This window comes from Alnus glutinosa, chromosome 3, assembly GCF_958979055.1.
Source record: "Alnus glutinosa chromosome 3, dhAlnGlut1.1, whole genome shotgun sequence".
Lineage (NCBI taxonomy): Eukaryota > Viridiplantae > Streptophyta > Magnoliopsida > Fagales > Betulaceae > Alnus > Alnus glutinosa.
In genome coordinates this window covers 27,040,556-27,064,911 of record NC_084888.1, presented here as the reverse complement: position 1 = coordinate 27,064,911, position 24,356 = coordinate 27,040,556, and the positions used below count along the sequence as shown (strand labels likewise).

General features: G+C 33.8%; 2 protein-coding genes and 1 pseudogene across 2 annotated transcripts; 2 read left to right on the top strand and 1 right to left on the bottom strand.

The window, feature by feature from the left end:
• Window positions 1-4,871: 4,871 nt before the first annotated feature.
• Window positions 4,872-7,666, top strand: LOC133863883 (SNF1-related protein kinase regulatory subunit gamma-like PV42a). Its single transcript, XM_062300015.1, has 3 exons — window positions 4,872-5,328; window positions 6,514-6,871; window positions 7,141-7,666. Exons 1-3 carry the CDS (start codon window positions 4,907-4,909, stop codon window positions 7,477-7,479), a joined length of 1,119 nt encoding a protein of 372 aa, XP_062155999.1. The 5' UTR covers window positions 4,872-4,906; the 3' UTR covers window positions 7,480-7,666.
• A 5,930-nt stretch (window positions 7,667-13,596) lies between these two features.
• On the top strand, window positions 13,597-15,327 carry LOC133862222 (phosphatidylcholine:diacylglycerol cholinephosphotransferase 1-like; annotated as a pseudogene).
• Window positions 15,328-18,652: 3,325 nt separating this feature from the next.
• LOC133864155 (protein POST-ILLUMINATION CHLOROPHYLL FLUORESCENCE INCREASE, chloroplastic) lies at window positions 18,653-24,239 on the bottom strand. The gene is made up of 8 exons (XM_062300407.1): window positions 23,998-24,239; window positions 22,859-22,982; window positions 22,637-22,721; window positions 22,461-22,539; window positions 21,985-22,095; window positions 21,707-21,819; window positions 18,993-19,103; window positions 18,653-18,900 (listed from the first exon to the last, which is right to left on the bottom strand). Exons 1-8 carry the CDS (start codon window positions 24,101-24,103, stop codon window positions 18,790-18,792), a joined length of 840 nt encoding a protein of 279 aa, XP_062156391.1. The 5' UTR covers window positions 24,104-24,239; the 3' UTR covers window positions 18,653-18,789.
• Window positions 24,240-24,356: the final 117 nt, after the last annotated feature.

Sequence of the window (24,356 nt, the reverse complement as noted above, 5' to 3'; positions counted from 1 at the left end):
GATCATGATGCTAATAAACCTAAGTTTATTGCATTTCCTACAATAGAAGCGAGTAATTATATTCATATTCATTCATTCCTTAATAGAGCCGTTCTCTGTGTTTGGTTACCAAGGAAAGATGTCTCAGTTTCCTTTCCTTAAAAGGTTCTAGTGCAAGCTTCTTTGCCTTTTGCAGAAAACTCCTTTGAGGAGGTGAGAGCTATAAATTGAACGTTTTTTATTTTTATTTTTATTTTTATTTTTGGGTTGGGGGAGGGGGAATGGAGATTACAAAAGTGAATGGAGCACTATGTGCTCTATGCATTCGAACAGGCTATTATTGCGGTTGCGATCGAGGTACTTAGCATCTTTTTAATTCGAGCGATTTGCAATTGAAGCATTCTAGAAATGTCTTCACACTTTGTGCTACTTCTGTTTGTACTTACTTTGATTGCGATTGCGATTGCGATCCATGCATTGTAGGGCCTATCTCAGGCATTCTCAAAACGTCTTGTTCGAACGAGACAATATTAAAACTAGTTTTTCTACATAAAAACTTTCTCAAATCCGACCTTTATCAGTACCATACTTCTTTTCCATCTTACGAATACTAACCCAACTCAAAAGGCCAAACATAACATCAAAATCCCACCTTCCTGTACAAACCCTCATCTCCCTGTACCACCTCTTTCTTCAAAGCACTCACTAAACAATCAACAACCATAATATGATAATATCAGTCACTCTCCTCAATACTATCCTTAAGTCAACACAACCACAACATTAACTTCACAAAGCCTCAACTCACAATTCACAAATATTCACAAAATATCAAACTCTAACCTCAAATCACTACAAAAAAATGTTGATTGGTGTATTTTTTTTTTTTTTTTTTAATAAGTTGTTTTATAAAAACGACACTAAATTCTTCATTAACGTCGTTTTTGTTAAATGTCATAAAATTAGCACTCTTTTATGTAAACGACACTTCTCCTCATCCATTCAGACTCTTTCTCTTTTGTTTTGTGAATAAGCTTTTGCCACTTTTCCCCTTTCCATCTTCAGCTCTCTCTTCCTCCGAGAGAGACCCGTGACAGAGAATTTTTTTTTAAAAAAAATCTTGTGGTATTCTTAGATGTATTAGGTGTCAAGTCGAAGTTCTAGATTTGGATTTCTTCAATTTTTGAAACTTTTCTTGCTTATGGTTAGTGATTTCTTTCTCTCTTCAATAGTGCCGCCCTCCGCCCCTCTTCTCCTCTGCCACTAGCGAGTCGTGCCTCCCCTTTTGTCGAACCACGCCACCCCTCAACGCTCACTAGGGATTTATGAGAATCTCAAATCGTGGTCTTCTCCGTCTATCCCACCCTCCGACGCACCTCACCACCACCTTTCTCAGCCTCTACGCTTCTCTCCGCTACCTTCCATTCTTCCCGGCGTCCTCCACACGCACGCCCGTGTTTCAAGGGTTTACTTTTTTCCTTTTTTTTTTTTTTATTTTTTTTTTTTTAGGGTGTTAAAGACCTTTTTGGTACCTGTGGTTTTAAGGTTTTAAGAAAAGACGGATATGGTACCTTCGTCCATTTTTCGGTCCAAAATTTAGAAAATAAAAAATATTTAAAAATTAATAAAAACTAAAAATAATAAAACTTTTAAAAAAATTATATTAAATTTTTTTTTAAAAAAAAAAAGTTTAAAAAAATGGAGGGGTGGCTCCAATGGCCAAAGAAAAAAAAAAAAATTGTGAGGGTTTTGGCCCTTGGGGGTGGCCGAGCCACCCCCAAGGCCAAACCCTATAATTTTATTATTATTATTATTTTAGAGGGTTTGCCCATGGCCAAACCCTCTAATTTTTTATTATTATTTTTTTATTTTTTATTTTTTCTCTTTGGCTATGGGGGTGGTTCGGCCACCCCCAAGGTCCAAAACCCTCACAATTTTTATTTTTTTTTCTCGAACAAGGGGGTGGTTGATTGGCCAAAATGGGGGTGGCCCCTCCTTTTTATTTTTTTTATCAATTTTGTTTTTAAAAGTTTTAATATTTTTATTAATTTTAATTTTTTATTAATTTTTTAATTTTTTTTTTTTTTAATTTTTTTTTACATTGTGCCACGTGTCAATACCTGAGAGTAGACACGTAGCAATCCGTTTAATTTTGGACGAAAAAATGGACGGAGGTACTATATCCGTCTTTTTCCAAAACTCAGGTACCATCTGCTATGCGAATTAAAACTGAGGTACCAAAAAATAAAGTTTCCAAACCACAGGTACCAAAACGGTCTTTAACCCTTTTTCTTTTTTTTTTTTAAAAAAAAAAAAAAGACTTAAAAAATTAACATCGTTTTTTTGTACAAACGACGTGAACTGGTTTATGTCGTTTCTGTACAAACGATGAAAATTTTGGTCGTTTCTACAAGAGATGATGTAAAAAATTCACGTCGTTTAACAAAAACAACGTAAAATGGTTTACGTCGATATCGTTGTTTTGTTGTATAAATGATGTAAATTTTTTTTCTCGACCCTAGGTTTCACGACAGATGATCACAAAGGACGTGAACAAAATGACGTCAATTGTTTGACTTTTTTTTTTTTTTTTTTTTTCCCACTGTTCACGACGCCAAATAGCAGATTTTCTTTTATTAGTATTATTATTATTTTCGTAGTGAATACACATTAATATTAAAGCTCTACTCTACAAACTCAAACCAAAACCTTAAAACAATACAACAATCGAACAAAACTCCCACGTAACATCTAAAATCGTCGCCCAACAAAATTATCCCAATAGTACTTCAAAATTAAAATCAAAATCAAATGGAGGAAATAATAGGTGGAAGGGGCCGGGTTACCTTTGAAGCGCTTTCTCAAGTCTCTTACTTTCTCCTTCTAGCTTCTCTCTCTCTTTGCCCTCGTTTATTTTTTGAAGCTCAACCGATCGGAAATAAAATTTGGGCTTGTTAATGATTTGGGCCATTAATCCTCACCTAGCACTCTCACACGTGTTGACATGTGGAGATGTCATCGCATTCGAACGGTACACTTAGCATGTTTGAACGCATTCAACCTAACTTAGTGACACGTGAAGATTCATTCTCGATCGAACGCGATGCATTCGCGTTCGAATGCGACACCTCATTTATATTCGACATTTTTTAAACTTGTACTTAGAAATGCCATCCCCTTGGGCCTTTTTGTTGTTTTTTAAACTTTTTTATCAAATGCCTATAATCCATGATTCCATGTTGTACTCTATCTATTTACACTAGCTAAAATATGCCTTTATATTTATTATTTTACTTATACTATTATTAAATTCAATTTTCTCTTTTCTTTTTGGGTATTTTCTTACTTTGTGCGCTAACACATGAGGGTTAAGTGAAAGGGACGTCTAACAGTTTGAAAGGTATGGCATGTTTGGGTAAGAAATTTTTTTAAAAAACTTTTTAAATACTGTTTCTCAAATATCAAATTCTACTCAAATTTTATCTTATTTTTTATAATTTGTTTCGAATTTTCTAAACCATCCAAACATAATTTTGAAAAACAAATTATCTCGATATTCACAATTTTTCAAAAAATCGTACACCCAAACGAACCCAAATTACGTTTTTATTTTATTTTAGCATAACATTGCAATTAAGAGGAAAGTTAAGGAGTCTAAGTGTACTTTCCCCAATATTTAGGCTTGTTTAGCAAACTATTTCATAAAAAAGTCCACTCAGAAACATTCAACTTTTTATATCACATCAATTACTTTTTAATAACTTTCTTCATTTTTTTATATTACATCAATTAACTATTTTTTTTTTCTTTCACTTTTTCATACAAAAATTTCAAAACTTCTCTCTACTTTATACATCACATCAATCACTTTTTATTATTATTTTTTTAAAAAAAAAAAAAATCAACAACCCAAATGTTTACCAAACACAACCAACATTTTATTTTATTTAGCTCATATATAAATAACTTCTTTTAATAAAATGTAGAGTAGTTCTATACACCACCTCTTCCTCTCCTAAAGCCTATGTGGCGCTTTAGAAGATGGGAGGAGATGTGGGGTATGTTAAGCGACAAAGAAAAATGATGTTTACACAACAAATTAACACAACATACTCACAAGAGGTGGGACCCATGCGAGTGTGACTCACCACATACGTCTCACCTCATGTGAGTGTGTTGTGTAATCTTGTTGCGTAAGAATCATAACCCAGCCACAAAACGTAGAGACTATATGCATTAGGAAAATGCTATATTCACACCCAAACCCTTACACCCATTTTTTTACAACCTGATGTGGAATTTTCAAATCAGATTTTTTTTTTCTTTTTAAAATGAAAACTCTCTCCCTCTCTCTCTCTCTCTCTCTCTCTCTTCTTCTCTCTTCCGGTCAGAAATGAAAACGGAGACGGAGAGAGCCAGAGACTGAGAGAGTGCCGGCCGGCTAGACGGGTTCCCGCCCTTTCCCAGCCTGCTGGCCGAGATCTGGTCGTACCCCGGCCAGAACGGTTGGGGATCCGGCCCTTTCCCGGCCAAAACGGCTGGATCCTGGCTGACCGGCTGGGATCCTGCCCTTCCTAGGCCGGATCGGCCGGAATCCGGCCATTATGGCCGGGGAAGGGTCAGAATGGGTGGCAGGAGGTGGGAGGGAAAGGGAAGATGGAGGGAGGAGGCGAAGAGGAAAAAGAAAAAGAACCAAAAAAAAAAAAAAAAAATCTGATGTGAAATGCCACATCAAGATGTGGGGATTTGGGTGTGAGTGTAGCAGCTCTCTATGCATTAATTGCCACGTGTCGCAAGAAAGTGTAGCCATGCAATTTTGGCAAATATTGATTTGGACACGTGGATGCACTCAACTGAAGCAATCTAAGGTATTAAAGACAACCTCTGTACTCTCGAAGACACATTCAATCGATCTCATCCAAAAAAAATGCAGCAAACGGGGGAGGTCAACACCACTGAGAATCAACCCCTGAGAGAGAAGCATGTGAGGGATCTAACGGTGGACAAGAGGAGACTAGTGGAGGTGCCGTACACGGCGTCGCTGGCCCACACCATGAACGCGCTGGTGGCTAACCGCGTTGTGGCGGTACCAGTGGCTGCACCGCCTGGGCACTGGATTGGAGCTGGTGGGTCTATGATCATGGAGTCTGATAAGCAGACGGGGGTTGTACAGAAGCATTATATAGGGATTGTTACCATCCTTGATATGCTGGCACATATTGCTGGAGATGATAAGATAGACGGCGGTGATGGGTCTAATCTTGATCAGAAGATGGCGGCCCCAGTCTCCTCAATCATAGGGCACTGCCTTGAGGGTCTCAGTCTATGGACCCTAAACCCTAATACCAGGTGATTTCCTGTTACGTATATACCATGTTAAAATAACTGAAAAAAAAAAAAATTCTATAAAAAAAAAAAAAAAAAACTAAAAAATTATTAATAGAATACTATCGTCGATGATAGCAATATATTTGATGTTGTATCTAATTCCAAAAAAAAAAAAAAAAAAACTCTCATCACCGATGACATTTGTTGTCACTGATCGATAGTAATATATATATATATATATATCATTGACACTATGTCGTTGCTAATACTACCAAAAATAAAAAATAAAAAAAAAATAATAATTTTAAGGGTTAAATACGTTTTTGGTTTTTGAATTTTGTTTTTTAGTATTTGAATTTCAATTCGTATCATATATGGTATTTCTGTTTTGGGAAAAGATTAAATTAGTACTTTAGTCAAGTTGACATGTGTTTTAGTATAAAAAAATAAAAAATAAAAATCTTTAAAAAATAATTAAAAAATTAAAAAAATATTAAAAACTTAAAAAAAGTTGAAAAAAAAAGAAAAAAAAAAGAAAGAAGGGTGGCTCCTTAGCCACCCCAAGGGTCAAAACCCATGAAAAAAATATGAGGGTTTGCCCATAAGGGTGGCCGAACCACCCCGTGGCCCTTGGGAAGTGGTTCGGCCACCCCATATATATTTTGAATATGGTTTATAGGTTGTATTAATAAAAAAGCTACGAGGAAAGAACTAGGACATCGTGCTTGTAGGAAAATTTAAAAAGAAGAAAAAATGGTGTCCCTATGATCATGACACCGGAAACATAATGCCAAGATAACAAATTTGCCAAAAGGGACGAGCACCAAAACATGGGGCATCTGTTCAGAAGGGAATAAGAATACTGCAGATGGCAGAATCAAGCATTTGTAGCTATAAATTGAATCACAGCTTATTTCAAAAGGTTAAACTGACAAGAAAGTGAGAATTTGATCGTTTATAATTAATATTTTAACAATGTTTCATATTGTGCAGATTCAAACTGTTGTAAACAATCCATTTGTTTGGATACTTGGAATGGTTGAATTGGCACACATGTTTGTGTAAACTAAATTAATTCATCATATATATTTAGTTACCTGAAAATAAGGATATGGCAATCAGGTACTGGTGGTACGTATATTTATTTTAATCAGCATCTTGGTAATTGTTGAATTAAGCAATTGCTGTTAATACCACCTATTGCAGCGTGATAGATTGTATGGAAGTGTTTAGCAAAGGGATCCACCGTGCTTTGGTACCCGTGGATGGTCACATGGAAAACACGTCGGGAGTGGAACTTGTGGAGTCTGCATCAAGCTATCGAATGCTTACACAGATGGACTTGGTGAGGTTCTTGAAGGAGCATGCATCTGAGATTGGAGGCATCATATCACGCACAGTCACTGAATTGGGAGCGGTTACTGAGAATCATGTCTTTGCCATCACTCATCGCACCAAAGTAATCGAAGCGATCAAGTGCATGAGGGCTGCGATGCTCAATGCTGTTCCTATTGTTACAGTCACAAATGCTCCTGAACAAGAATATCACAAGCAGCTTATAAATGTAAGTCTCCCTCAAATTTCTGCTGTTTGATTTAACGGGAAGAGAGAGAGACTGCCACAAACATCAGTATTATGAAATAGTTGTGAGATAAAAATGTGATACATAGCATTACTCTTTTTGTAATAGAAAATGTGATTTTTTGGAAGCAAAAAGGGATTAACTAATGAATTATGTAAATGGGTTTCTCATGATTCTATCTATCCTATGTTATGTCCTGTTTCATTCATGTATTCCCAGCTGAAACTGAAATTTGAGACTACAAAATGCAGGGCAGAGGTAGGAAGCTAATAGGTACATTTTCGGCAACAGATTTGAGGGGTTGCCACCTTGCCACGCTGCAATCATGGTTGCCTTTGAGTGCACTAGACTTTACTGAGACTGTCTCGAAAAGCCCCCTATATGCAGCTTCGGAATCACCAAGGGAGCTTGTGACTTGCCTTGCTGAATCATCCCTTGCCGAGGTGATCGACAAGGCAGTCACTAAACATGTCCACCGAGTTTGGATCGTGGACCAACAGGGTTTACTTGTCGGGCTTGTTTCAGTCACAGACATAATTAGAGTGGTAAGGCTTTCGCTGCTATCAGATCCCCAGCCACAGGTGATGTGAAAGGCTTTCTTCTATCTGTGTCATATTTTGGGTTTTTTGTACACGTTAATAACCTGTGACATGGGTGTTCTACTGACTTCAATTAGCGTGAAAATTAAGCACTTGTATGCTAATTAACTTAACAAACAGTTAGCTGTCCAATGTAAAAAGCAGTTTGTGTTCAAATAAAGCGATTTTGGATTATGAATTTAGGTTAGTAATATGCTTCAGCCTCCAACAAATAGGATTGCTTGATTACATGTTCTTGTATAGATGTAAAACCCTGCAGTAATATATAGAAAACAAACCTTACGAATCCAGTCAACTGGTTGAGGTCTTTCGTCAAACATATTGTGTGTGCTCTTGTTTAGGCAGCAACCCAACATTATCCATTCTTGATTTTTGAGTTCCCACGCAGTTGATCATATGAAGCATGTTTGGTGTATTCAAGGTAATTCTGTTTTACTTCTGCCTTCCATATATTTGTAGTGCATGTAGGTGTTGAAGAAATTAAGGAAATTCCTTTGTCATGTTATTAAGAATCTCTCTTTTTAATGGTGCATTTAACATTGCAATTTCGTTGACAAAATATGCGATTTTAAACTAAATCGTAAAAAATGAATTGTTTGGAAATTGTGTTTTTAAAAAATTGTGATTTAAAAACTCAGAAAATTGCTTTTTTAAATTTCAGGCAATATGGTTTTTTTTTTAAATAAAAAAAAACATAGAATTTTAAAAGCTAACCCAAGATTTTAATGGCTAAACTGCGATTTTGTCAAACTCTTAACTGCGTTTTTTTTTTAAAAAAAAAAAAATTTCAAGTCGCACAATTTTAAAAAAAATAAGGCATTTTTTTTTTTACTCTTATTTTAATTTTTTTTTAATTTTTTTAACTAAGGGCGTAATTACATGTTTTTAATTTAATAAGTGTAGACCAGAAATTTTACATTCTGCCCGTTTAAGTTAACAAAAAAATTAAACAGTTGGGAGTAATTGAAAACAATTGAAAATTCAAAACCTCGCATTTTTAATTTTTAATTTTTTTTTTTTTGTAAGTATATTGCAAGTTTTTGAAATTTAGACATTGAAAAATACTTGATAATTCAGGGTGAATTTAAAAAAAAAAAAAAAAAAAACTATGAAATAATTTAAATGACGTGTAATCGATGTGCTTGGAGAGTGGATAAAAGCGAACTATATTTTTTTTATATATCGTGGAAAGATTTCCTTCTTTACTAGTAATTAAAATCTATGAACCGATAAGATTCTAGTTTTGTTAAAAAAATTAAAAAAAAATAAAAAAAAAATAAAAAATAAAAAAAAATAAAAAAAAATCGAAATTTACTCCTTTTTTTTTTTTTTTTAAATGTCATTCCGTACGTAGGTAGATTCTTTTCTCAGAATTGGCTGAGCTTGTCATTATCAACGCGGATTCAATTATCACGTCTTTCTGTCGGTAAGCTATGAGCTATCCACGTCTCCGAGGTCGGTGGGTTTTTAGGTGCCTGTGGAATTTCGATTTCGTACATAAAATAAATAAATTTAAATCATGGATTTTGAGAGTCTGCGCGTGTTGCGATTTTATAAAAAAAAAAAAAAAAAAAAAAAAAAAAAAAAAAGAGTATAAATTTAAATCAAATTGCAAAGCATGAATTGTTTAGAATTGTTTTTTTTTTTAAAAAAAAAAATAAATAAATAAATTGAGATTTGAAAACGTAAAAAATCTGTATTTTCAAATCGAATGCATTGCAATGTGATATCTTTTTTTAAAAAAATACAATTTTAAATGTTAAACTGCGATTTTGTCAAACGTTTAACCGCATATTTAAAAATTACGTTTTCAAATCTCACATTTTGAAATTGCAAACGTAAACGAACCTAAACCATGGCTCTACTTGTTACCTTATTATTATAGGAGAAGGAGGTGTTGTTTTAGTTAAAACTCACTAATATATGTAAGTTAATTAGGAAAATGACATATGTTCACTACTCAATTTGCAATATCTCTTCAAATTAAAGATTGGGTTATTATTTTTCTTAAACTACCAAAAATTTCAAATTAATGTTCTCCCAAATAACAAAAATACTCTTAATATAGATTTTTTTTTTTTTTTTTAAATGAGGATAATTGGGCCAACAAAAAAGACTAATATCTAGTTCTCAGAGCATCCTTTATTTTAATATAGATTGGGTTAATTGACGGTTCATGCTTGAGTTGTTAAATTTATTTTGTGAATACCCTTTTTTTTTTAATAAAGTCTATTTTACTCATTTGAAATAATTTTTCAAGGTAGCTAAAGTGATTGCTCTCAAATTTAATAAAAAATAATATCTATTTAAAATATAGAAATATTTAGAGAGTTTGATGTAAAAATTTTTTTTAAAGTGATAGATAAAATAAAAAAAAATTACTTATTTAAATTTTTTTTAAAAAAATAAAAAGCTCACTAAAATTGCTCGGACGCAATAAAAGAATCCATCATTCAATAACGTAGGGCAAGGGTGTCCTTTTGCGGTGTCCAAACCGTGACCATCAATGGGTACCCCGAAACATGTACATTCGAGACATCAAAACTCCATTTCAACAACTACCACGCATTGCTTAGAAAACAAACAAACCACAAAAAGAAAAGAAAAAAGTACCAAGCTAACACATAGATGGTTTTTTTTTTTTTTTTTTTTTTTTTTTTTTTTTTTTTAATAAATAAAATAAAAATTTTTAAGGTTATTTTTATGTTATTAAACAAATTTTTAAAGTCATTTTTATATTTTTGCGAGATAAAAAGATTATATTACACATTTTTTGTAGTTTGAAGAGGAGAGTGATGCAATCTTTCATTGTAGACTGAGTACTAGATTCACAGAAGAATTTAGCTTAGGTGTTATAAAAAAACTACACCATGTGTGATATAGTTTCACTTAATGGTCCAGGTTGAATTTTACTTTCTATTTTTCTCATGAAAAACTTCAAATTAAATCTAGACTCTTAATAAAACTATAACATACATGTATTTTTTTCTTTTTTTTTTACAGTGTCTAATCCAAATCCGAGAAGCGAAATATTTGTACTTTTTCAAGTTAAAAGGTTTCACGACTTAACATATCAAATATGTGATATATGACTAATGCTAAGAAACAGTATTTTATCTAGAATTCATTCGAAAAAATTGCAACTTCATAGCACATTTGTAATTATTCATGGCACATTTAATTACAAATGTCCTATGGAGCAACATTTTTTCTGGATGAATTCCAAAAAAAAAGTTGCTATGTAACATCACTCGTGATATATATATCAACCAAGCAAGATAGCCAAATTAAAATGGTTAAATTAATGAATTATATATATATAAACTAATACTCCGTTTGTTTCGACGTAAAATGATTTCTGTCATAAAATATTTTTGATGAAATCATTTTTTAGAAAAACGATTTTTCCCAAAAATATTTTCCGGCATTTAGTTCATACGAAAAAAATTATGAATGGCAAAAAATAGAATCCGACAATGTCCGGTCGCCGTTGCCAGATTTCAACGAGCCAGTTTGGCCGAATTCTAGCCGGGCCCCGCCAAATCATGCCGGATTCCAGCCATTTTGCCCAAATCCGGCCAGATCAATGGTCGGATCCAGTCATTTTTTTTTTTTGGCCAGATCCAGCGACGGCGGCTGGACGTCCCTAGATTTCGGCACTGACAGTCGACGATTGCCGGAATCTGGTGGGTGTCGCCGGATTCCAGTAATCAGATATCAAAATTTGGGACTTTCGGCAGTAGATTCGAACTACGTACCATCAAACCCCGATGCTTGGCGGTGGTAGATTTCCACAAACATCCGTGCAAGGACAAAGAGTATAAATTTGGAAAACGATTTACGGTTTTCAAAATCGTAAATCGTTTTTTAAATATTAAAGAGGCTTTTACAGTCAAACTAAAAAATAATTTCCGTTGACCATTATTTTCGCTCCTACTAAATACCATAAAATACCGAAATCATTTTTCAGAAATCATTTTACGCCGAAAACAAACAGAGCATAAGAGGAAAATGATATTCAGTTGTGACTCTTGTTAAAATATTGATTAAATGATTAAATTTATCTCTTTTTATAAGCTTAAACTTTTAGGAAAAATTGTGATTTAACATGTTATCAGAGTCAAAGGTCATGAGTTCGAATTTGACTCCATCAATTTTCACCCTTTATTTCAATTAAATATTCCGTGTATTGGGCCTCACTTATTAAAAATGAGTTTAAACACACACGTTAGAGGGAGTATTAAAGTATTTACCAAATGATTAAATTTATCTCTTTATATAAACTTAATATTTTAGAACAAGCAGTGATTTAACAAACCCGTAATATTATAATGAAAAATAAATAAAAATTCCTATGCTACGAAAAATCTGTCAATGAAATATGCTTATTTCCATACTTATCAAATTACATTAATATGAAATTACGTTTTTATGGAGTAGCTTGGCAAAATTTGTGACATAAACCATTTCTGAGGTGTAAGTTCAGGGCTTTGATTATTACATCGATTAATCACATGAATATTCCTTTTTTGTTTTTCGAAGTAAAGTATTATAACTATCGATATTGAAAGAAGAGAGGTGTTTGAGGAGGAGGCTCCCTCCCCCAATGGTGCTTTTCTCTTAGTCCTTTTAGGACTACGAAGGTTTTTTTTTTTTGGTTTTTTTCCCTCGCTTAGATTCAGTGGAGCTTTTGTTCTCCTAATTCTTCTAAGGCTATGAAATTTTGGGTCTTCTAGTCCTTTTAGGGCTATGAAGCTTTGTGTTTTTTCTTGTTTTTGATTTCTTCAAGCAGTAAGGCTAACACGAGACGTCTCGTAGGAAAGTAGCCTCTTTGTCCGTGTCGCCGGCGAAAGTTTGGCTAAGGTTTCTTATTCTACATCTACTTTTGAGGCCAGATCTATGTTTTTCCGCCGGTTCCTGCAAGACATGCGCAGTTTCTCTTCAGACATCGGCTTGTATTGGGTGCTTTCTATAATTGTTTTTTTTCTCTGTTTTTTTTAGAATAGTTTTTGAAAGTCTATCTGTTAAATTTGAAGATTTTACTGAACTTTTTATGACTTGTTAGCTAGATCAGCCATCTTTTCTTTGTTAGAGGGTGCTTTATTGTTAAAGAGTAGCTCAAACATATGTCTTTGTAATATTTGTTTATTTGTAGATAGCACCCAAGTCAAATTTTTCTGACTTAGTGTGTAGGGTGTCGATGTGCCTCTATTCATTGTATTTGCTCTCGGGCCTCTTCAGATTAATGCATAGTAGCTTCGGTTATTTTATTAAAAAAAATGACTATCATTATTAATAAATCAAGAAGAAACAATTTGGTTAGCAAGTACAGTGTCCCAGATGAAATCGGAATAATTTTCTATCCAAATTTGCACCCATGATTGATTTACATTAAATTAGGATAAATTCATGTTTATTTATTAATCACAATTGATGGGCATTAATGATAAGCCATATTTTGTGGTAAATGATATGATTTGAGCCCATTTCGATAGAGATAAATGCTATTCAGTATATTTAGATAATTTTTTTATTTTTTTATTTTAAAAATTAATCATTGAATCTGTATAACTTACGTGAATTTTACGTATTCGATGGTTAATTTTCAAAACGAGAGGTAGGTGAATCTTACAAATTGAATAATTAATTTTTAAAATGAGAAGATAAAAAAAAAATATAAGAATACAAAAAATAATAATAATAATAATAATAATAATTCTTAACATTACTCTTAAAAACTTAATTAAAGGAGACGTGCTATAAATCTCCCCGGCCCGGGTCTTTCTAGCACATCCGTCCTTGGTCTCTTTCTTATTTTTCAACTTTTTAAGATTACCCTTAAATTTGTGAGGTCTACCTGAATTTCACCCATCAACTCCACAGATTTTTAGTAATTTTGAAGAACGAGAAAGAAAAAAATAATCATTATAAATTTGAAAACACATCAAAAGCTATTGTAATATGCATGCGCCCACAAACCGAGAAGTCTCGCGTCACGGCCCTTCCTTTTTCCAAACGCGTCACCGACCACAAAACGACCACCCTCCAAGGCCCACGTCCGCGTCTCAACCTCTCAACACCTATACAAATTTATTTCTAAAAAAGAAAAAGAAAAAAGAAAAAAAGAAAAACTCTTTGGACACTCCGCTCCGAATCCCTTCCCTCCCTGCTTTATATCCTACGCACCACAGCCTTCCTGTCACAATGTCATTCGCCATCTCCGTCACCTCTAATGGCGATGAACGGCGCAGTGTTGGTCCCCCTTCACGCTCCGTCATGCGGGCTTAACCGTAGGCGCAGAACCAACGGCAAGCACGTTAACGGCGTTGCTAGGGACATGGGGAAGAAAGAAAAGATCAGAGCCGCGTCGTTTATGGCGTGGACGGCGGAGGACGTGGTGCACGTGGCGAAGTTCCATTGGGTGCCTTGTTTGTTTGCGGTGGCGCTGCTGTTCTTCATGGGCGTGGAGTACACGCTCCGGATGATCCCGCCGTCCTCTGCGCCCTTCGATCTGGGGTTCGTGGCCACGAGCTCACTCCATCGCCTGCTTACAGCGCGACCCAAGCTCAACACCTTGCTGGCGGCCCTTAATACGGTATGTATTTGGGATCTGGAAATTATTCAATTGAATCCATCGTCGTCCATGCAATTTATTGAGCGCGCGCGTTGGTAACATAGAGAAGGAGAAGAGAGGCTTTCTTCATTGTTCCACACTTATTTTGTATTAATTTTCGAATTATTTTTTAATTATATTTAGAACTTGTTTGGATTTGATCTCCAAATTAAGCCCGATGTGACGTAGAACGCCTTTATCATATGGCTTGATTTGGTTGTTTCCAATGTGGTAGCACTTCTTTGGGATTGGTTTTGACTTTTCTCACGCAATTAATCACATTTTCCAGGGAATTGAAGGAAAATGAATTATATTTAATATATATATATTTTTAATTATTATTGATATATATATTTGTGGTTAGGTCTTTGTGGGAATGCAAACAACATATATCCTGTGGACGTGGCTAATAGAGGGCCGCCCAAGGGCGACAATCTCGGCTCTGTTCATGTTCACTTGCCGGGGAATCCTCGGTTACTCCACGCAGCTTCCATTGCCTCAGGTGGTAATCTTGGTATTTATTATTGTTTATAAAACAAATAAATATATACGGTGGTGCCAAATGTAATAAATAATAGAATTTTGATCATTTGGGTAGTATTAATTTGTTTGGTTATGAATTGAATAGGGATTTTTGGGGTCGGGTGTGGACTTTCCGGTAGGGAACGTATCTTTCTTCCTATTCTACTCGGGTCACGTGGCGGGGTCGGTAATTGCGTCACTAGACATGCGGCGGACGGAGAGGTGGGAATTGGCGTGGACATTTGACGTGCTGAATGTTCTCCAAGCCGTGAGGCTGCTGGGTACGAGGGGTCACTATACAATTGATTTGGCTGTCGGGGTCGGTGCCGGAATTCTATTTGATTCTCTCGCCGGAAAGTACGAAGAGAGAGCAAAAGAAAAGCAGCAATTGCCGCCATCCTACTATGACCAAAGAGGCACCTTTGAAATGTCAAAAAAGACGATGGTGAGAAATGTGACTTGTGAAGAGAGAGGAGCTTAGGCTTAGGCTTCTCTTTTTCGGGCCACCAAAATACATAGCTCGGTTTTTCTTGAGGTATTTTCCATGTTTAAAAAGATGCTCACATTTGGATTGGCCCATGGCCCATAGCCCATGGCAGATAGTACGTACGGAAGGATCGATGTTTACCCTTTTCTTTTTCTATTAATTTGTATATTTAGGTGGATATATATATATATAGCTTTTTTGTATTTAAAGTCAAAAATGATTTTATTTATATTTATTTTTTTCTCTAGTGAGGACCAATATGGGTAGTTCATTTTCTAAACCATTTCTTGTGAAATTTACGCAATTTAATAAAAATACCAATATGGGTACATTGGGTAGTTAACTTATAAACCATTTATTGAATGGGAACTATTAGCAATAAATGGGATAGACCTTAAAAATTATTCTCTGAACAAATGAGTATGAGTATATGATTTTTGTCTGTTGTGGAGCGGAGAGAATCTAGTCTTTATTTGGAAAATCTAATGGAGTCTTCCCATAAAAAATCTCTTCTTTTTTTAGTAAAAGTAAAACCCACAATTAAAGAAAGTTCAATTATTAAAATAAGATTATATTTTAACATTTCTTACATTGATTAAATTAAAACATATTAGGTCGCGCTAGGATAGTATTGTAATTTTACCGGGGATCTTGGGATGATGAAATATGAAAGGATATATAGCAACAAAAAAATGATTTGAAAGATCTTACAATTGGATGCTTATATTTATGGACGTTAATTCACTACAATCTCCCGCTCAAAGAGGAAGAGGGGGTAGGAGAACTGCAATTACCTGTGAGAGAGGGCTCAGAAGGGCTTCACTATACCCCCCCCTCATATTCTCCTGTCCAATTATAGCGCAGAAATGCTTGCTGCACAACACCACTCATATGAGTGGGACCCACTTGAGTTGTAGCGGGCATAAATGAGTTTTTTGTAATCCAAGTTTTATATTTGCAGTTTGTACTTGAAAATTTAATAGAGGCAATTTAAATATTTTAGCCTCCAATATAAAAAAATTAAAACAAAAAGCTTCTTTAAATGACTAGAAATGTTTAAATAAAAAAAATAAATAAAATAGAAATGTTTAAAACAATTAATTTTAATTAAATTCCTAAGGTTATGGTCGTGAATAGCTTGTTGGCAAATGGCAGGTATGAAAGAAATGCAGTGAATTTAGTATAAATAAAGAAGCAATAAGAAATGGACTTATGTTAAAAGAAAATGATGAAAAATGGAAATGGTTTTTCAGAATATTTTCAGAAATAGAAAGACATATGGGCTTGTTTGACAAGTCATTTCCAACTCTCCATCTTTTTCTTTTTACTTCTCTAAAAAAAATCAAATAAAAAATATTCTAACTTTTTTACATTTTTTATATCACATCAATCATATTTTTTTATTATTCAAATAAAAAAATTCACTATAAAACAAATTTTTTTCATTTTTTTATAAAACATTTTTAAATTTTGTATCACATCAATTATTTTTTACTGTACAATACACAAATATTCTACGACACAATTATTTACCTTTATTATTTAAGAATTTGAAATGAATATGCTGTGAATATGATGACTATCCATCCACTCAAATTAAGGAACTAAGTACAAATATTATGAGTTTTCCAAATCCAAAATTTATTGATTCTAAAACAGTTTTTTTTTTTTTCAAAAAAAAAAAAAAAACAGTTTTAAAATGATATTAGTAACTAAAACGGTTGGGAGTTCGAAAACCGGTTGTGGTGGTTGAACCACTTGTCGGTTTCAAGATACACGTTATCATAAATTGGCAAAATTGTCGTTGTCACCGTTGTACCGTTCATGTGTTCCATCTGTCTTCCATTTCAGTACTAGAAAATGGATATCACAACTAACACACACACAAAAAAAAAAATAAATAATAATAATAATTAAATATCACAGTCCTTCAATAAGAAATTATGACGTGGCAGCTCAATCGGGTAGATCCAATTAATCCCCGCTTAATTGCGTTGACCAATTGGTCTGACCATTTGTTGACTCAACACAATCATAATCATAGACGACTATATTATGCTCCGTTTATTTCGACGTAAAATGATTTTCGTCGTAAAATAACTTCGACGAAATTATTTTCAGAAAAAATGATTTTTTCAAAAATATTTTTCGGTGTTTGGTTCGCACGAAAAAATTATAAAATGCAAAAATCAGAGTTTGACAAATGCCGCCGGAATCCGGCAACGTCCGGTCGTCGTTGCTGGATTCCGGTGAGACAGTTTGACCAGATCAAGCCAAAATAGCCGGATTCCAGCCGGATCCAGGCCTTTTTGGCCAGATCCGGCCCGATCAATGGCAGGATCTGGTCATATCCGGCCGTTTTGGCCAGATCCGGCAAGAGCTTGCCTGATTCCGGCTGGCTTGGCCAGAATCCGGAAATATTTCGACTGGAATCTGGTGGCCAGCATCCGGCGCCAGTGGCCTGATTCAGGCGCCGGCAGGATACCGGTGACCAGATGTTGTCGGACTCCGGCGCCAATTGGATTCCGACAATCGACAATTGCTAAATTCTAACAATCGGATATCAAATGTGCGTGTAAGAACGAAGAGTTTAATTTCGGAAAACGATTTACGGTTTAAAAAACCGTAAATCGTTTTCCGAAAATTAAAGAAGCTTTTACGGTCAAATTGAAAACGATTTTAATTTACCATTATTTTCACCTCTACGAAACACCGTAAAATACCGAAATCATTTTCTAGAAATTATTTTACGCCGAAACAAACGGAGCATTAGGTTATTAAGAATATTTAACACTATTTTCTATTTTTAAAACACTTTTCAATTTTTAAACTTTGAAAAACATGCTTCAGATAATAATTGTCTGAAAGAGGGTTGGCAACCGTAAGTGGAGGCTACGCTCCAACGTGTTCATTTTTCATTCTTTTTGTGTTTCCAAAAATTATTTTCTATTATTAAATCAAAACACCCTTAAGAAACATTTTCTAGTTATGAAACAACTTTTCAGAAATAGTTTCTACAAACAACACTTTTCGGTCATTACTTTTTCAAAAAACTTTACAAAAGTAATTACAAAAGATAATATGCTATTCGTAAGTTTGTTGCGGTTTTCCAAACGCTCTTAATAAATTAAATAGTATTTTTCGTATTTCTTCCATGAGAAAGATTAAAGTTTCCTAAATTTTTTAGCTATTAGCGGGCCAAGCTGAGCTGCATCATGCACTCAAAATTATGTTTTTTGCGACCCAACTCTTGCTTGGCCCTAGCCTATAGTTGAAGCATTAACCCTAGTTATATCACTCTTAAACTCGATCATTTCTACTACATATATTTAATAGGCTGTTATATAACCATCATACAATTGAAATGACGTGATATTAAAAATTATGATTTATTTTTTTTTATTTTTTTTAAGTACTGATCTAAAGGTTAGTTTTCAATACCACGCCATCTCAATTGTATCGTATAACAGCCTACTAAATAACATTACTTTGTAGGAGATAATTCACAATCATATATAGTAGAAATTGAAAAACACAGTAAGAAAATTGGAAGTGATGACAATAGTATATCCCTTTTCTAGCAAACCAAACAAGATTGCTTTATTGTTTTTGCTTGTACATGCATCCATCAAATGGTATTTACGTGTGATCAGGTGAGAGGGTATTGGAGTGGATGATACTATTCCACATCAAGTGGACAGGATCCATCATCTACATTAGCAAGTGGGTCATATAAGAGCGAGCTAGGATCTGTGCATCCTGGTATGAGATTCAGATCACAACGATCACCCTGCAATGTTGTTCCATCCATCAAAGTAATTAGAAACTGGAGAAATAATGAAATGGATGTTCAGATTGACTTGAAGAAGAAGTTATAGTTACCCCTTCTACTGTCAAATTTCCAATCATGGCACATCTTGTGACCACAAGGTCTGTGTCTGGAAAGATTGCTTTCTCACATGCACCTTCTTTACTCAACTCTTCACTTAGACCCTGCAAGACTCAATTTTCAGTTTATGAAATAAATTGCTAAAGATGGTTTCGTCTGAATAATTCAAAGAATGTTCATATATATCACATGTACAGCAATATTTTCTATACATCTTTGAATAATATCAGAACAAAATGTTTACTGCAAAGATATTTCTGACCTGTTTGCACTTTTTGTTTGATATCACCCAAAGCGTTTATGACATGCCATTTTCACATTCATTTATGTTACGATCTTAAGTGTCTCAAGTGACTTAAAGTATAATTTTAACAATGTGTATATAAGCTTTTTGGCACCATTCCCTTGCAACACGGTTTTCAAGAGTGAATTCTATCTAAGGTTTGTATCATTTGGTATTAGAGCTAGCCACCATGTTAAATATGGAATCAGATGCAACTAGACGAGTATGAGATCGAATGGGTTGCGGCTTTTTGGTCGATTCACATAAAGAGCGACTTATAGATTGGATTAAAATGTCTTGGTACTATATATGGGCATAATGTTAAGTTATTGAATACTTATAAATGAATGGAGCCGTTAAAAGATAAAGGGCTACCATCGAGTCAGTGTCAATAGAGTAGGCCGCCGTGAACGTTGGCTGCATGGCGTGGTGATATATTAAGATGTTAAGTATTCCTAGGGGTGTAAATGAGCCGAGCTCGAGCGAGCCAGAACCGAGCTCGAGCTCATTCATTACGAGCTCGAGCTCATTCATCACGAGCCCGAGCCGATCTCGAGCTTATTCATCACGAGCTCGAGCCGAGTTCGAGCGGTAATAATTAAGTCAAGTCGAGTCGAGCCGAGCTTATACGAGTTTAACATTTGTTCTTTTATTACCATTAATTCTACTTTCCATCAAAGTTAGAATTAATTAATAAGAATCATTAACTTCTCGTAGTTAATTAACCAACACTTTATTAAGGTGTATTAATTAACCATTAACCAACAATTAATAAAGGAGGATTAATTTACACATTAAGATCGAGTCTAATAAGTTGTCTTATGTGTCAGGTCATGTGGGACATTGAATTCTTACAAGAAGCACTTGTTATTAAAACATGTGATTCTCACATGTTAAGGGACACATGTTAATCTTATATGTGAGTTGTATTAAATTTCATACCTACTGGTTTGTAGGAAATTTATGTCATTTAATTATAAATAAAAAAAAATGTAACAATAGTCAATATAAATATTAAGTTAAAACATTAATAATTATAATAATTATATTTTCATATGGTTCTATATATCAAATGATAATAATACCTTTTTTTTTTTTAAAGTCTAATGATAATTCTTAGATCATATGATTCATATCTAATGGTTATGTAGCACAAATGCACAATGTTATATCATATGATCTAAATTCTAATGATAACACCTAAATTATTATCATAATTAACACATTAGTAATTCCAATCGAACCAATCGACCAATCCTAATAACTTAATTTGGGATTATATGAATTACATTGTCATTATATATGAATAATATGATTAAGTTTAAAAAGTGTTATTATAATTCGTATAATTAATATGAATTCATACTTATGTATATAATCTATATACCTAATCATTGTATCTAAGACTCTAAGTATTATTAATAATTATTAAATACTTAAAATCTTACATCATACTTAATCAGTGTATCTAAGTATCTAAATACTTAATCATTTTATTTGTATGCTCATATGATCTTAGATTTTGAATCACGTGATGACGGTGATGTAATGATTCATAAGTATCTAATAATAATACTTATAAGTTATAACATTGAATATAGTGAATCAATAATTACATGTTATATGCTACAATGTTAATTATATTATTATATGATCATATAATCATATTATATTACATAAATAATATAATATGAATTATATGATTAAGTATTTGAATTGTCATTATATCATATGATTATATGATTAACAATTAAGTATTAATATTATTCACTTTTACTATTTTATATACATATTGATACAACCAAATAATTATAATCAATTAATATTTATTGACTATTTTTATTTGTTACTTAATTCATGCTTATATATAGTATATTGTACAAATAAGTTATATATTAACAAATTAAAACTTATTTTTAACATATATATATATATATACGAGTCGAGCCTTAATAAACGAGTCGATCCTTATACGAGCGGGTTCACGAGCTTTAATCGAGTCGAGCCGAGTTTATACGAGTTTGCATTGTTTAATAATCGAGTTTGATTTTCGTGTTCACGAATAGCTCATTTAATAATCGATTCGAGCACGAGTCGAGTTTATTCGAGCCGATCCCGAGTAAGCTCACGAGTAGCTCAGCTCGTTTACACCCCTAAGTATTCCACATGACTTAAGTACAATTTTAATCATGTTTTAAAAAGTTCTTAGGCACCATCCCCTTGGAAGCTAGTTTTCAATGGTGAATTCTACCTAAGGTTTATATTATTGTATAAGTGATAGATATGCGCATTTACAGAATTACCAGTTCATTTTTGTTTTGATTTCATATCTTCTTTTTCAACAAGAATTTGGTAGCATACAGTAACTGGTTTGAAGCTAGAGGCAGTAAATTCAGACTGCTAACAGAATGTGACATATTATACCTCATTAAAGAAGTCTTCTGGTTTGTTTCGCCAAGCCTTAGGAACTTGAAATTGCAGTTTGTAAGGACCATCCCAATCAACTCCATTTGTAAATGAGAAGATCGAGTACACAGCTGTGAAAAGAAGATAAGTTCATAAGAAGAAGAGAACCAACAGAAAAAAAAAATATATATATATATATATATATACAGTAGTGGAAAGCAAGATATATCAGTGAACAAGTGCCAAAGACATACACTTGCTCAGAAAGAAAAGAAAAGAAAAGAAAAGGTACCAACCATGCTTAGGAATGCATATCTGGATGGTATAAAAGGGGGGATCAGCTTTGCCTCTGTTTTTCCTAAGCATTGCCCTTGGCTCACCACACATAATGGGCTGATTAAAACCTCCTGCAGAGGAAGCGGCTCAAGCAGTCAATTGGATTGAACTGTAACTGAATATTTGCAAAAGCAGAGACCCATCCACAGGAATAACATCATTTAATTGTGTTTTCCATTGCTAATAAACTAGCAAGTTCACTTTTTTCTACCACTAAAACTTGGTTGGTTCTCTTGTTTATTAACAATTTCAAAACATAAGATTCAATGTATATATTTTCACTGATAAAACGATAATTTCATTTCTATTCATTGATGAAGCTTCTGTTTTCATAATCACTTTCATATTTGTGCCTGCTTTAATGGTAATTTATGGACAAGAAAACTGGTTAGGATTTACAAGATAGTATGAGGTCATATAGGGTATCATAACTTACCGTTAAAAGCAATCCCAAATTCTTCATTTGGAACAAGGTTCTTTGCAGTCGGATTGTAGAAAAGCTTTAGCTTTTCCCCCTGTCAAACATTGTATGCACTTTGTCATTAGAAGAGTATAACCAAGAAAAACCCAAAGCCCACTGAAATTTTAATTCAGCAGCAATAACAGGCTTACAGAAGAGGGAGGAAGACCATTCATGGTTTTCCAATATACAGGGGCCTTGCCAAGTTCAAACATAGCCCACGTAGGAAGGGTAAATCTGAAACAAAGGAATTTGAAAATAACACCATAATCACAAATCACTTTCTCAAAATAAGGCACTGATTTTTTTTTCTTTTTTTTCTTTTTTAAAGATATACTTCCAAAGAAATCTAAGAAACATTCATGAAAGCATACTCTTTGATTTCCTCAACAGGAGTAGTTGCAACAGTTGCCACAGCTCTCACTTTCCCACTAATCTTGACACCTCTCTTCTTGTTAGGGAAACATCTTGGCAGGGAAGAACCAATAAAATTGCTAGCTGCATAAAAAAACAAAAATTATGAAGCTTTTGTGCATTTGAAGTCTAGGACATAAACTTCTGCCTATTTTTCATTTGACTTTGGGGTAGAACAGTCCTGTTTCCAGCTTGTACACAAATTATTAAGGGAGATACAGCCATGCATAGAGAAAATTAGTAACACATCATGACATCATATCCAAATAGTTAGCAAAGGATTTAATTAGTTAATTAATTACACATGTTCATGATTGAACTTCTCAAAGCTTTCATTCTTGATGGATCTCAAATTGAGTAGCAACTTAATTTCATGATCCTTGAAGTGTCTTGATACAAATCAGAATGGAAAATAGCTATTAAGAAGCATACACCATGTACAGAAAACGTATAGAACCTATTTTAAATAAGTGAAATGTAAAGAATGATGGTATATATTTTTTAACATAAATCAAGTCAGTTCATTTTACTTTGAGCATTTGACAGACAAGACTTTCTGAAAGCAGCTAAACAAACTTACTAACACCTCAATCCAATTTTTCTTACAATCATAAAGGCAATAACTTGGACTAAAATTGTTTAGTGTATGGTTTGGTTCTTTTTTCCTTTTGAGGAAGACGAACCCCATCTACTCATTTCAGAACTGTTTTCACATACCTTTTTCAGTACAAATTTGTCAGTATAACTCTCTATTTCTGCAAGGAAATCTAAGAGAAGAGATTGATGAGTAACAAATGAAAGTTTGTTCTCAAAAGCTAAGCCCATAAAAGAGATGAATATTTAATTAAAATGGATAAGGTAGGGAGGTGAACGATGGAGAAGAGTTCGAACTCAAGGTCTTTGCTTTGATACGATGTTAAATTACCGCTTTTATTTAATTTATATTCTAACAGTATGAATGTAAATCTCTAAGCGAGGTGAAAACATTCTATTCCAATAATTATACATCACAATTCTCAGACGCAAAATCAGAAACAAGTTGTAAAGCGGTACCTTAAAGAATTTGCAGTTGAATAGAAACCAAAGCAAAGAGACTCACCAAGCATGTTTGAAGCAGGTCGACTTGTATTAGTATTAGAAACAGACTGCATGCCCAGAAAAGGTTGAGTGGAAGATGTAACCATTGATGAACTTACTGCCGCCATTTCTTACACTTACAGTGCCTTCTCCAACTAACACACAAACACAGGGAGAGAGAGAGAGAGTTGTAACTTAAACCATTCTGCGAAGATATATTAGAGATAGAGAGAATTATAGAGACAAACGCGCCTGACCACAAACGCGCAGTGTGCCTAAAATATCTGTCTGTACAACTAAGAACAGGTTAAATATCTATCTATACAAGTAAGAACAGACAAAAACACAATATATATATATATATATATATATATATATATA

Bases quoted from the DNA above. Each gene is read 5' to 3' on its own strand.
- LOC133863883 (XM_062300015.1), top strand. From the start codon at position 4,907: ATGCAGCAAACGGGGGAGGTCAACACCACTGAGAATCAACCCCTGAGA. The intron at 5,329-6,513 runs GTGATTTCCTGT...CACCTATTGCAG, and splicing joins ACCCTAAACCCTAATACCAG to CGTGATAGATTGTATGGAAG. The intron at 6,872-7,140 runs GTAAGTCTCCCT...TACAAAATGCAG, and splicing joins ATCACAAGCAGCTTATAAAT to GGCAGAGGTAGGAAGCTAAT.
- LOC133864155 (XM_062300407.1), bottom strand. From the start codon at position 24,103: ATGGCGGCAGTAAGTTCATCAATGGTTACATCTTCCACTCAACCTTTT. The intron at 22,983-23,997 runs GTGAGTCTCTTT...TTTTTTATGCAG, and splicing joins ACCTGCTTCAAACATGCTTG to CTAGCAATTTTATTGGTTCT. The intron at 22,540-22,636 runs GTAAGCCTGTTA...AATGTTTGACAG, and splicing joins ATGGTCTTCCTCCCTCTTCT to GGGGAAAAGCTAAAGCTTTT.